Source organism: Sander lucioperca, chromosome 7 (assembly GCF_008315115.2).
Source record: "Sander lucioperca isolate FBNREF2018 chromosome 7, SLUC_FBN_1.2, whole genome shotgun sequence".
Taxonomy (NCBI): domain Eukaryota; kingdom Metazoa; phylum Chordata; class Actinopteri; order Perciformes; family Percidae; genus Sander; species Sander lucioperca.
In genome coordinates this window covers 33,560,427-33,572,625 of record NC_050179.1, presented here as the reverse complement: position 1 = coordinate 33,572,625, position 12,199 = coordinate 33,560,427, and the positions used below count along the sequence as shown (strand labels likewise).

The 12,199-nt window shown below is 41.7% G+C and overlaps 1 protein-coding gene across 2 annotated transcripts in view; it reads right to left on the bottom strand.

Annotated features, from left to right (window-relative positions):
- The window catches only part of wasla (WASP like actin nucleation promoting factor a), a 31,692-nt gene extending 23,741 nt beyond the window's left edge, over nt 1-7,951 (bottom strand). For both annotated transcript variants that reach the window (XM_036003641.1, XM_031279750.2), the window contains exons 1-2: nt 7,490-7,951; nt 344-478 (exon numbers count right to left, since the gene is read on the bottom strand). In XM_036003641.1, the coding sequence (XP_035859534.1) occupies nt 344-478; nt 7,490-7,594 (240 nt within the window). In that variant the 5' untranslated portion in view covers nt 7,595-7,951. The remainder of the gene's footprint in view (nt 1-343; nt 479-7,489) is intronic.
- Nucleotides 7,952-12,199: the final 4,248 nt, after the last annotated feature.

Genomic DNA, 12,199 nt, shown 5'->3' with positions numbered 1-12,199 from the left:
ATTCCCTTGAAGCTATAGTGCGTAGTTTCTGTCCCCATGAGGAATTCTAAGTAATGACAACAAAGAGCTGTCGGCGCGTCCTCATGCTAATTATCTTCACTCACGTTTCTGCACGAGAAAGTCAGACGCCACAATCTTCTAAACACAGCCATGCTGAGAAATACAGAGAGAGTTGTGTGGAGCTGATAGCCTTAGTTAGCTTTGTATCAGCTTGAATGTAACGGACGTTCGTTAATAATCAAAAAGTTACGCGCTAAAGCTTTAGGATGCTTCATTCAACTACCGCTGTTGGGGTTTCGTTACAGCTTGACAGGCGTTTCCTCCACAGCACGGCCTCGCTCACCTTGATGTCAAACACTCTGATGAAGTAGGATCTCTGTGGGTTGTCTTTGACCAGACAGGCCACGCCACAGCACCTCTTCACCCAGCAGCAGCTCCGGTCTGCGCCGTACACCTGGACCACCGCCGAACACAGCGTCTGAACACACAGGGGACAAAGCACAGGGCGGTGAATACCAGCAGCTGCACGATTCGTTAAAAATAAAAACAATTTTAGTTACTGTGACATCTTTTCTTGATTTTGGTTTGGTTGGGTGTTGATGAGGGGGGTCATGTCATTTGGTCATGTTGCGGGTTGTATGTTTAGTATTTTGTAAAAACAAAAAAATTGTTAATCACAAAAAAATAAAAACACATTTAATATTCTAAAAACACATTGCAGGTATATTGATTCCGGCAGAAAGTGAAACTGCTCAGTGAAAAGCCTCCTAGCTGCATGTGTCCTGGAGCAGCCAACGAGGAAGAGGAAATCGACATGATGCAAAAACATTTCAAACGGCGATAAGGACTACGTACAGCACACATCGGCTTCACCGGGTGAGAAACACAGAGACAGAGACCTTTTGCTATCAGTTTACATATGCAAATATCTTCACAATGGATTGTCAGATGTGCAGAGTAAAATAAATAAACTAACGGGTCAACTAGGTTGATATTATGCCTGTGCATTTATTTGTGATTTGTGTGTCTTGGCTTTGCACTCGATACTCAAGAGGCAATTCGGTCGGTGAATAAAAAGGTATTGAATTAGGTGATCCTAGATGAATAGTTAGTCAGGGGCTCACCAAAGGGATTTACCATGAATGTCTGTATAAAATTGCATGGCAATCCATCCAATAGTTGTTGAGATATTTCAGTCTGGACCAAAGTGACTAACTTTTAGGGGCACTGCTTACAAAGTTACAAAGTATTGTAAAAATTGAAATGTGTGATGATCTGTCCGGCCTGGACTGCAGACAACTTCACTTCTTAAAAACATCTTAGAGATACCCCTTGTCTGTTAATCTTCTCGAGGTTTCTTCCATTTCACCCGTTTTTGGGGTGTGTTACATGCTGTCCAGATTGTAAAGCCTGTTGAGGCAAATTTGGGATTTGGGGCTATATAAATAATTGACTTGACGATTTCGGTTTGACTTCAGTCTGGTCTTCAGAAGTAAAACACACGATCAGTCAAAAGACTCCACTGTTTAGCCCTAATAAGGATCACTGTCCTGCTGTGTTGGAGGACTGCGTATTTAAAGTCCTAAACTCTCCGCCAATATGGATTTGAACACCTTAGATTTAAGCTGATTGTCAGCTCTTTATTACAGTGATTATTTCATTGAAATCTGACATTTCTTCAGTGTTTAACCTTCACTTTTGCAGAACAGGAAACACGAGTCCAGCTGCTGTCCTCAGCACCGTCCCGTCCTCGGACTGCTCTGGGTTGTGGTTTTGAGGTTTCTGCAGTAGTCACACGGTGTTTAATCCTTTGCCGGGATTTCTCCCTCTGCAGCAGAAAGTGAGTGAGAAAGTCCGCTGGGGAGGAGGAGGAGGAAAGAGGAAATGCCACTGGGCCGGTTTCCTCCTCTGTGATTGATGAGTGCAGGTTGGAAGAGCAGCAGGAAACACTTGAAATCGCCACTCAGCATCATACAGAAAGGCCAAAGGCTGGCCGTTAAATGCCTCATTTAGGCTCAGTAAATTCTCGCTGAGGGAAAGTATGCAGCAATAAACACAGACGACACTGCAGACACATAGACTGCATCTCACTTCCCTTCACTTGCTTTCCTTCCCCGTGTCTTAGTCCGTCCCACCGAGGAAGCACGGGAGAGACGGAGGAAATCATGGGAGGAGAGAGGAAACGAGGAAATGTGTTTTTAGAGGGATGAGACGTAAATTTGTTAGCTGTATGGGCGATGTCAGCAACGGCTTTCAGCTGCACGGCTTCCAGGAAGCTCTCGTCTATCCTCACTCAGAGATCCCTCCTCCAGCCCCGGGGCAGGAATAAGAGCTTTGACACGGCCTTCACAAAAGGAGCGCCAGATCAACTTCCAGTTCAGCCGAGGAGCGAGGAGATATCAAATAAGGTAGGTGAGATCGAGCCATAGACAGGTTACACCAGCCATAGACAGGTTACACCAGCTAGCACCTTAGCAAAGATCAGGCCTTAAAGATCTGTTGATTAAATCAACTAATCCATTAGTTGACCAAATCATGAGTGTTAGTCGACTAAGAACTAATTTAGTGTTTAGTTAGAGGACAGCCCTACCACATGGTGAGAACAGAACTTAGTGACTAAAATGTTGACTGTGATTGATTTAAACTAGTCGATCAACAGAAAATTAATCTGCAACACATTCTGATCAATTTTTTTATTTGATGGAATGCCGTCATGGTATCCCACAGACGAGCCACACACGTTGAACAACAAACCACATTAGCTTTCCTGCTAAAGTCTCCTTCTTATCCAACTTAAACATGAACACATTCATTCATTCAACCTTTATTTATACCGGAGAGATCAATGAGAGGACGGCACTCATTTACATTTACAGTGACATGGAGTCAAATACAATAAACAAAACAACAACACAGAAAAGAAGCGACACCATCATAAGAACAATAGAAAACTACTGAAACGTTCTGTATTGGAAAAATAATTTGATAAATTATTAGGATGTAAAAGAAAGCACAATTATCTAAAAGCAATTACAAGTAAAAGTTTGGAGGTTTAAAACCAGATTTCTAAAATGTCCAAAAGGCAAACGTGAGTTGATTTTGAGGAGGTGCTGTATTTTGTTCCAGGAGTCAGGTGGACTAAAACGTAACGCAATTACACAGGTCTTGTCCTGCACCTTAGGTTGTCCAACGAGCATTCAGAGGAAAAGTGCACCGATAGCTCCTTAGCTGAAGCACATCAGCTTTTAAATTAACCTGCAGAAGTCCCTCGGGTCTGGATAGATGCCGATGTGGTCCTTACTCTTCAATACCTTTACCCTACCCACCCTTTAACAACACACTGTGTTCACATGACATGTAGGCGACAGCGCAAGTTTGTTTACTTTGTCCCTCCATCCGTACAGTTTAAACACACCGGCACTGGTCCCGAAAAGGTTGAAAACAGTCATAAATCCAAACTATCTAATTCAGTGCTTCCCCCAAACTTGTAATGTAATCTGCCTCCAGATAAATCCTCTGCCGTTTAAAGAGCAGAGGGGCTCTACACTAAGCCGGATTAGCAAATTAGCCACATAACTTTAGGAAGCTTATATCTAATATTTTCTGAAATTGTGTTTATCTTTTCTATTTTTTTTAAAAACCTCACCCTGCATAGCTGAACCCTGATACCAAATTAAATATCTCAAATTTGTATTCATTTTTTAAAGATGCAGATCTGAATCATCAGATTTAGCTTTACTTGGCGATATCGGTCTAACTTTCTAATCCTGCTTTGTGAAATACCCTCCCCCCCGAACAACCTCCATCTGCACGCTTGTGTGGAAAAAGAGAAGAAGTCTCCACAAGAGTGTTGCTCTTTAACTGAGACTAAGGGCCCTGACGCACCAACCAGACGGGCCGACCGTCGGCAGCAAAGGCAGTCAGACTGATCAGTCGGGTCCCGAGGTCCAAAAAGTGCCTCAGAACACACTGAGGCGACGCCGACTTGAGCGTACGCTCTGCGCGTGCGCGAAACGTAATACGTCTCCATAGCAGCAGGCGTGCTGCTCTGTACTGTTTATTAACAGTCTGATTATTTCCCAGAAAATGAAAACCGGCAGCTGATTGGACGAACGCGTCACGTGGTTCTTTTTTCTCCGGAAATTCACAGCCAGACTGTCATGGCGGCTTGTTCAGAATACGATCTCATATTGTACTAAAATAGTTCACCGAAACGTGTTTCTGAAAACATTTTAAGAGAGAAATAGGCCGTGCAGTTGCTGAATCTGTCTTCATTTCAGATTGACAAAGGTCAGTTTAAAAGATTTTCGTCAGATTTTGAGCGGCTCATCTGCTCGCCATTTCCGGGTGAGTCCCGACTGCACATGTCAGGTCGGCCAAAATGAATGCCGACGGCCCCTCGGACGGCCGACGGCACGGGACGCACCGAACAGACTTGAGTCACCGACCTCGCCAGACGGTCCGACGGCCGATTATCGGGCTGGTGTGTCTTCTCTCTAACTCTAGTGATCAAAACAATAGTGCAGTTAAATTACACTTTACTTTACTGGTCACACCTAGAATTAGTCCTGAGTCCAATGTCAAACTTAAAAAGATACATTTGTGATCTTTTTGCTAATAGGGATAATAGGGGTGATTTTAATGCTAGTTTTTTTTTATCTGTTCATTGGTTTACTTTAAAGCTTTAGTGCGTAGCCTTTTGACATTAATGAACGTCCGTTACATTCAAGCCGTTGCCAAATGAGTTGCTACAAACCTAATTAAGACTATCAGCTCCACACAACTCTCTCTGGATTTCCCAGTATGACTATGTTCAGAAGATTGTGGCGTCCGGTGACTTTCCAGCGCAAAAACTCGAGTGAAGATAATTACCTCGTCTGAAGAGTCCAAGTTTTTTTTTATAACGTCGAAATAAGCGCTGAAAATGTAAAAAAAAAAAAAGACAAAACGTTAGGAAAAGCAACAAAAACAATGAAAAAAACTGTCAAACACTGAAAGAAGACCTACAAACTTTAGAAAAAGTGCCAAAAACATAAAAAAAAGTGCACAAAAGATTGAAAAGGTGACAAAAACGTCAGGAAAAACGCCATAAAAATGTTGAAAGTGACCAAAGCGTTGAAAAAAACCCCCCACAAAAACGTTCAACTGTGAAACAACAAAATGTTTTTTTTTCAAGGTGGACGGGAAGACAACATAAGGGTTAAGTAAGCTTGCGCTCGTCAGTAGCGCTACGTATTGTTTTCAATTTTTTAGGATACTAGTGCCAATAAAGTACAAATACCTTACTTTGAGAAGTATTTCTACAAAACAGAACATTTTTCTATTGAACAAAAGAAGCCATGTTAAATGCTGTCTAAACACAAGCAGCAATATAAGAAGTTACGGAAAAAAATTCGATCTGTATCTGTTCTGCCCTGCAGGCCGAGCTCCTGTTCAGCCTGAGAAACCAGCAGCAGCTGACATTAAAATCTGCTGAGCTGTCTGTCTACAACCACCTCATTACATCACCTCTCCAGAAAGATCAGATAAACTACAGCCTGACTCACAGTTTGTGTGTTTCCGTCCTTATCCGAGAGGGTTTTCGTAGCCGGTTATGACTTGGTGTTGAAGTGCAGGTTTTTGATTTTCACGTAAAAAAAAAAAAAGGTCTTTCTTTAATTAGACTGGTTTGTAGCTGAGTGAAATGCCCCTGAAGTGATTAAGTGGCATCCATGACAACAGCCGGTTGAACCTGATAAATGTGAAGGATAGGAGCGTCACAGCTTCCTGTCCTGTCGGGAAAACGCACGACTGACCGTCCTTGATGAAGTGGAAGGAAACGCTGCAACTCACATTTCCCTTGCTGAAGCAACATTCTGGCATCTCTAACCTCTATGCAGTTACACTGAAGACTCCTGTAGTTCCAGGTAACACAGAAAACTATTATACTTCAGGCGGATACTAAAAATAAAATGTGTACCGAATAATCTGTTGAATTTGTCTTTTTTGTCCCAAAGAAACTTTGATTACAATGATATAAAACCAAGAAAATGAGCAAAATCTCACATTGGAGAAGCTGACTAATCAATTAAAGTGGTTTTTAAACTTAACATAATTCACACTGCTTGTTTTCTCTGACCAATAGTAAAAAAAAAACGTAAAAGATATTCAGTGTACTGTCATACAAGACTAAGAAAACAAGCCAGACTGATTTCAATAAGTGGCGTAAGTATGACACGCCAATTCGTATGCCATTTTGGCGTGTTATCAAGACGCATAATCGCTTTTTAGCGTATTTATCAACGCCGTTTGGCCTCCATTGACTTCCATTACCTTGCAATTGCGTGCCAATTTACACCGTAGCGAGTAGTATGAAAGGCCGAAAATCTGCATAGGTAGGTTGGTCAGGGTGGAGGTTGGGTCAAACAACACAGGACTTTCACCCAGTAGACCAGGGATCGTGTCCCGCGTGTCACATTTCCTAAACCCAACTGTCCCGTTCTTCTTTCCCTAAACCCAACTGTCCCATTCTTCTTTCCCTAAACCCAACCGTCCCATTCTTCTTTCCCTAAACCCAACTGTCCCGTTCTTCTTTCCCTAAACCCAACTGTCCCATTCTTCTTTCCCTAAACCCAACCGTCCCGTTCTTCTTTCCCTAAACCCAACTGTCCCGTTCTTCTTTCCCTAAACCCAACTGTTCCATTCTTCTTTACCTAAACCCAACTGTCCCGTTCTTCTTCTCCTAAACCCAACCCGTTCGCTGCATACATGCAGATAGCTCGAAATGCGTAAAGATAACACGCCACATGGCTTTAGAAAATGGCGTGTATGTTTACACAAAGTCATGATGTCACGTTGAACAAGCAAATATTTACATTCAATGACCTAAAACCAGTTGATTTTGCTATTTTTTGCTTCAAAAATGTGCTTACACAATTAACAAATTATCAAATATGTTGCAGGTATGTTCTTAACTGCAAAATGAAATACATGTTACTGATGTAAACAAATATTAACAAAAACATACAATATTAACTTGTAGTTTTTTTTTTATGTCTGGATACTATTTAAATATTATTTAAGCATTAGGCTAGTCCCTGTATTTAAAAACCTGTCAAATTAAATTTAGAGTGATAAGCAGATTCAAAGTTTTGACTCTGGGGTGGAAGCTAACAAACTGTTCATATATGGTTCGTGGTTCACTAATTGTGCCTTTAAACTTCAACAGAAGCTAATGGAGAAACCAAATAAAGAGGAGACGCCATATTTCTTGAACAGCTTTCAAAATGCGTGTAAACAGAAAGAACGTGAAGGAGTCTGAAGGGTCACCAATTTCGATGGAACACCGGGGCCCCCGGTTTGAACGCCACAGCGGTGTTAAAACAGGTTTCTGCTGCTTCGTGTGAACTGAGAAATGAAAAGCATATACTGACGTTGCTTTATAAGGTGTGAGTGAACGTACCTGTACATTATTTAAACCTGCAAGTGGTAAACAAACGGGGAAACTTACGGCGCATTTCCTGCCCAGGTAGCCGAACAGGCACTCGTTCTCCTGCGGGGTCAGGAGGATGGAGCCGACGTTAAGAGCCCTGCGGGGCGGCGGGTGGCTGTTCATGGCTCCAAATTCTTCTAGTTAACCCCCGAAACGATGCGGTTATGCCCGGACGGACTCAGCAAGCACTGCTAATTACAGAAAATCCATGCGTACTGCGTTGCAGGCCACTGCAACCGGATCATCTCCGCTGAGTCCGACTCCGAACTGGAGGGCGGAGGAGGACCGGGGGGGTGTTTTGCAGGCTTGCTCCTGCTTAACAAAGACACTTAACTTTTCAGTTTTGTGTAAAATAAAAAACTAAGGACTAGCTGTGAGCCTGTACACGGAAAAAAGCTCAACTTTCATTCGGAAACTCCTGCAGCTGCAGCAGCGATGCGTACATCCAACATGGCAGCAAGACGGAGCAGACCACTTTAAAGAGGGAAGAGAGGGGTGTGTGGGTTTGCACAAACTCTTTAACTTCTCAATGCAATATGAATAGCATTGTGAAATTGGTGAACACACAAACAGTGAGATATTATTCAAAAATTAATTTTAAGGTAAAACTGTGTGTAAAGTGTGTATTGGTCCATTGTGAAGATAAAATGTCGATGCTAAGACAGAATGGTTTGGTCCGATGTGGCAGCAGGAATGCAGCTCTGCGGAGGGAAGGGGAGGGGCGATGGTGTGTGACGCAGAACGAAGGAGGAGCCAGATGGTGGATGTATAAAATGTAAATAAGACGCCTTTGGTGGTCATAAATAATTTATAAAATGTTGAATATTTTGTACATAAATAAATATTCGAAGCTTGCACCAAAAGAAATGACAGTAATGCCACAATTCTCTAAAGAAAAGATTATATTATAAAATCATATAAACTTGTCTTTTATGCTTATGTTTGCTGCTTTTTAGTAACACTTTTTAGTCCTGTGTTCACAGGACGCCCACCCATGCAACAGAGAGTGAACAACTCTCGCTGGACCAAGCTGTATAAATAAAGGTTGAAAGAATATTGATGATTATGTCAATTTGTTGTTGCATCCATCACTTTGTTTCAGAGCAAGATGAACAACTACAGGCCAAATCACCTTCATTCACATGCACATCCACCAACTGCCCTTCTCTCCCTTAATTAAATCCCATTGGTTTACACTTTAAAAGAATGTCTCCTCATGATATGTCCCACCCAAATTGGAACTACAAAAGCTGCAGCCCTGTTCTGACTTAAAGTAAAAGTCATGACAAATTAACTTGAATTAACTGTCCAGACACTCCTTTATCAAAACAAATAGGAGGGTTGTGAAGTGGCAGATGGATAGATGTCGGCGCCCTGCAGGTCCCGCCCTCCTGCTGCAGGGTTAAAGCCCATCAGCAGCATTAACACCAAAACTAATCTGTGGACCAGCTGCTTCTACACTCTGCTGTAGAAAACGCAAAGCAGAGTCCAAACAAGTTAGGCAAGTTGTCTTCCTGTTGACCATGAACTTGTTGTCCTTCCGGGTCAAAATGTTAAAATGAACGTTTGGGGGGCTTTTTCTGACATTTTTGTCCCTTTTTTGGATGCTTTTGTCACTTTTTTCAAGGTTTTTTTTTTTTTTTTTTTTTTAATTTATGGTCATTAAACCTAATGTATATGACATTTGACCTAATTTCTGAGTTGGAAAAAAGCATAAATTATGAATTATTTTGACTAATAGTTAAGATCAGAGGATGTTGAGTGAATCACAGACTGGTTTATGTCAAAGTTTAGTCACGATACTGTTCTAAAACCATTTAAACCGATTTTTTCAAATGATATGAAATTGAATAAAACACCCAAAATTCAATGGAAGTCATCATTCATTGTGAAGGACGTTGCATGGGTTCCATACAACCTACATGCACACATCCAAGTTATTTTGGGGCAATTTGGTTGAAAGAAACCCATATTTCTGATATAGAAAACTTTGAAAACGGGTCAAATTTGACCCGAGGACAACAGGAGGGTTAAAGGACCGTTCACAACTATCACAGAAACTGCATTGTAAGAAAGTGATGTCCTAGCAGTGTGTCACATATGGCATTTTTCCATTACATGGTACCTGCTCGACTCGCCTCGACTCTACTCGCCGTTTTCCATTTCAGATTTTAGTACCGCCTCAGCGTGGCTGGTCGTCATAGCTGCGCCGCAGTAAACTGTCGTGACCTAACGCGACACACACACAGAACGTGGAAGGTGTGTTGTTGTTGTTGCCACAGCCAGAATACACATTTTGTTTCAAATTAACCTGGAGGCAACAACAAAAAAAAACACAGCTGGCTAAACTATTTAAAAATAGCGGGTTTGTTCAGGACACCCCCGTCTGTCGCTTTCACGTCACCTTTTGGTATCGGCTCAGCTCGCTTGGAACCTCGACTGAGGTGGTACTAAAAAAAGTACCTGTTAGCAGGTACCAGGTACTTTTTTTCGTAATGGAAAACCAAAAAAGGCGAGTAGTCGAGGCGAGTCGAGCAGGTACCATGTGATGGAAAAGCGCCAATAGAGGCTGCGGTGTTCATTACACAGTCAGAAAGGGTTAGACAGCAGCAACATCCTGCTGATTTATCTATTCTCAGACCCTGACCAGTAGTGAAGATAAGAATGTAAAGATTGTCTTGAGTGTGGTGCTAAAAGAAAGGTCATGGGGTCCAGAGATGGGGATGCACTTAAAGGAGAAATCCGGCGCAAAATGAACCTAGGGCTTAACAGCACATGATTACCAAGTTGACCGTTCTCTGGGATAGGTTTTCATGCTAATCGAATGTGACCAGTTTTAGCCCAAACCACTTATTAGCTTTGTAAGTGTACAGACAGTTTATTAAAAAGATAGTTTATAAAGACAGTACCGTTCACGTATACATGCAGGCTCCATCTTGGGAAAGCAGTCATGACCAGTTGAACGACGAAAGCCGTGCTTGAGCTATGTTACTGGTTACTGGTTACACGGCATTCGTGGTTTGAATGGTCATGACTGCTTTCCCAAGATGGCGCCCGCATGTATGTACTTTGGTTTACATGTAGGGACCCTCATTATGCTACTGTGCAAGTGTAGTGCTATTTTGAGCCTTGTTAGTGGTATAGAAATAGCGATTTCTTTTTACTTTACCCGTGCCCCGACGACTAGCTTTATAAGCTAATTAGCGGTTTGGACTAAAACTGGTCACATTTCATTAGCATGGAAAACAAATCCCAGAGAACGGTCGTAATCATGTGTTATTAACCCCTGTTCATTTTGCGCCAGATTTCTCCTTTAAGTCGCACACATAGTGACTTCAGACTTGACTTGAGACTCATCCTCAAAAGGACTCAACTCGGCCTTGAGATGCGGGACTCGTGAACAATCTTTTTTTTTTAGGAAACGTATCATGAATGTTAATTATTCCCCTCCCTGCGTAACAATATAACCTCCCTATTTAAGACGTAATACGTAACGTATCTGCTGCCGCCACATGTGACTCGTGAGAGAGGACAACAAACATGTCGACTGCACCGGCAGCTGCTGTGCCATTCATCATAAGCTTCGGCTTTAAAAACTTTATACAACAAGGCTCAAACAAAAGAAGAGCTGAATGCAAAATATGTGGACTCAGCTCAGAGACTTGAGACTTGACTTGAACTATAGCTTAGATACTTGAGACTTGAGACTTGACTTGGAATCTAGCTCAGAGACTTGTGGGCATCTCTGATGGGGTTTGTAAAATGTAAAAGGTTAATCGTCTGGAGAACAGGAATGGAATCAGGAAACATCATGACAATCTGATCGGTAGGTGTTGAGATATTTTTAGCTATAGCAGCATCCGTGCCTCCGTCCAACACTTTATTCCAGACTGAAATATCTCAGCAACTATAAGATGCATCTGATACAAACATTCATTTCTCCCTTTACTTTCCTTCAGTCTGTCGCATCTGCAGCAGCTTCAACTCCTGTCAACAACCTCAAAAGAAGGTCATAAACAGAACCTGAAACCCTTGTGGCTGTGTTACATTCTGGTCTATTTTCTGCTCCTGTGGTTGCAGACAAGATAAGATAAGAGAAACTTTATTGTCGCCCATCTATATAAAGCACAGTACAGTTACAAATGAGGATCTAAAATAATGTAATTTAAATAGGCCTATTTGTTTGCAATTTTAAAAGAAGAATCTCTGGTATTTTGACTGAAATGGAGAAATTGTTCAAGATGTGTTGGAGGCAATTATTAGTATTTCAGATATGGCACCACTAGATGGCGGTAAACACTGGGCTGTCCAACCTCACATCTCTGATTTCACCCAAACTTTATTGTACACGGAGCAGAACAGGTTGATTCTCAACTGGGACAACATTATAAAACTGTAAAATATGAAACCTGCACAAGCTGCTTAATCTTCTCCAAACTCTTCTTTTCGGCACGTTTTTGTTATGTTCATAAACAAAATGTATCTGAGATGAGCCACTGTCGAAGAAACCTTCAGCTTCCCTTCTCTGCATGCTGCAATTCACAGCCCGAATTTAATTTCTATGAATTACTTTCCACTTAAGGAATTGTTGATTATGTGATCCTTAATTACTCTCTGTTGAGCAGGGCAGCTTTCCCTCATCACAGCTTTAAAGGTTTTTGTAGTAAATAAAGAGAAATTAAATTTTTATACTTTTTCAACCTGTTTCTGTGTTTGATAAATGACAAT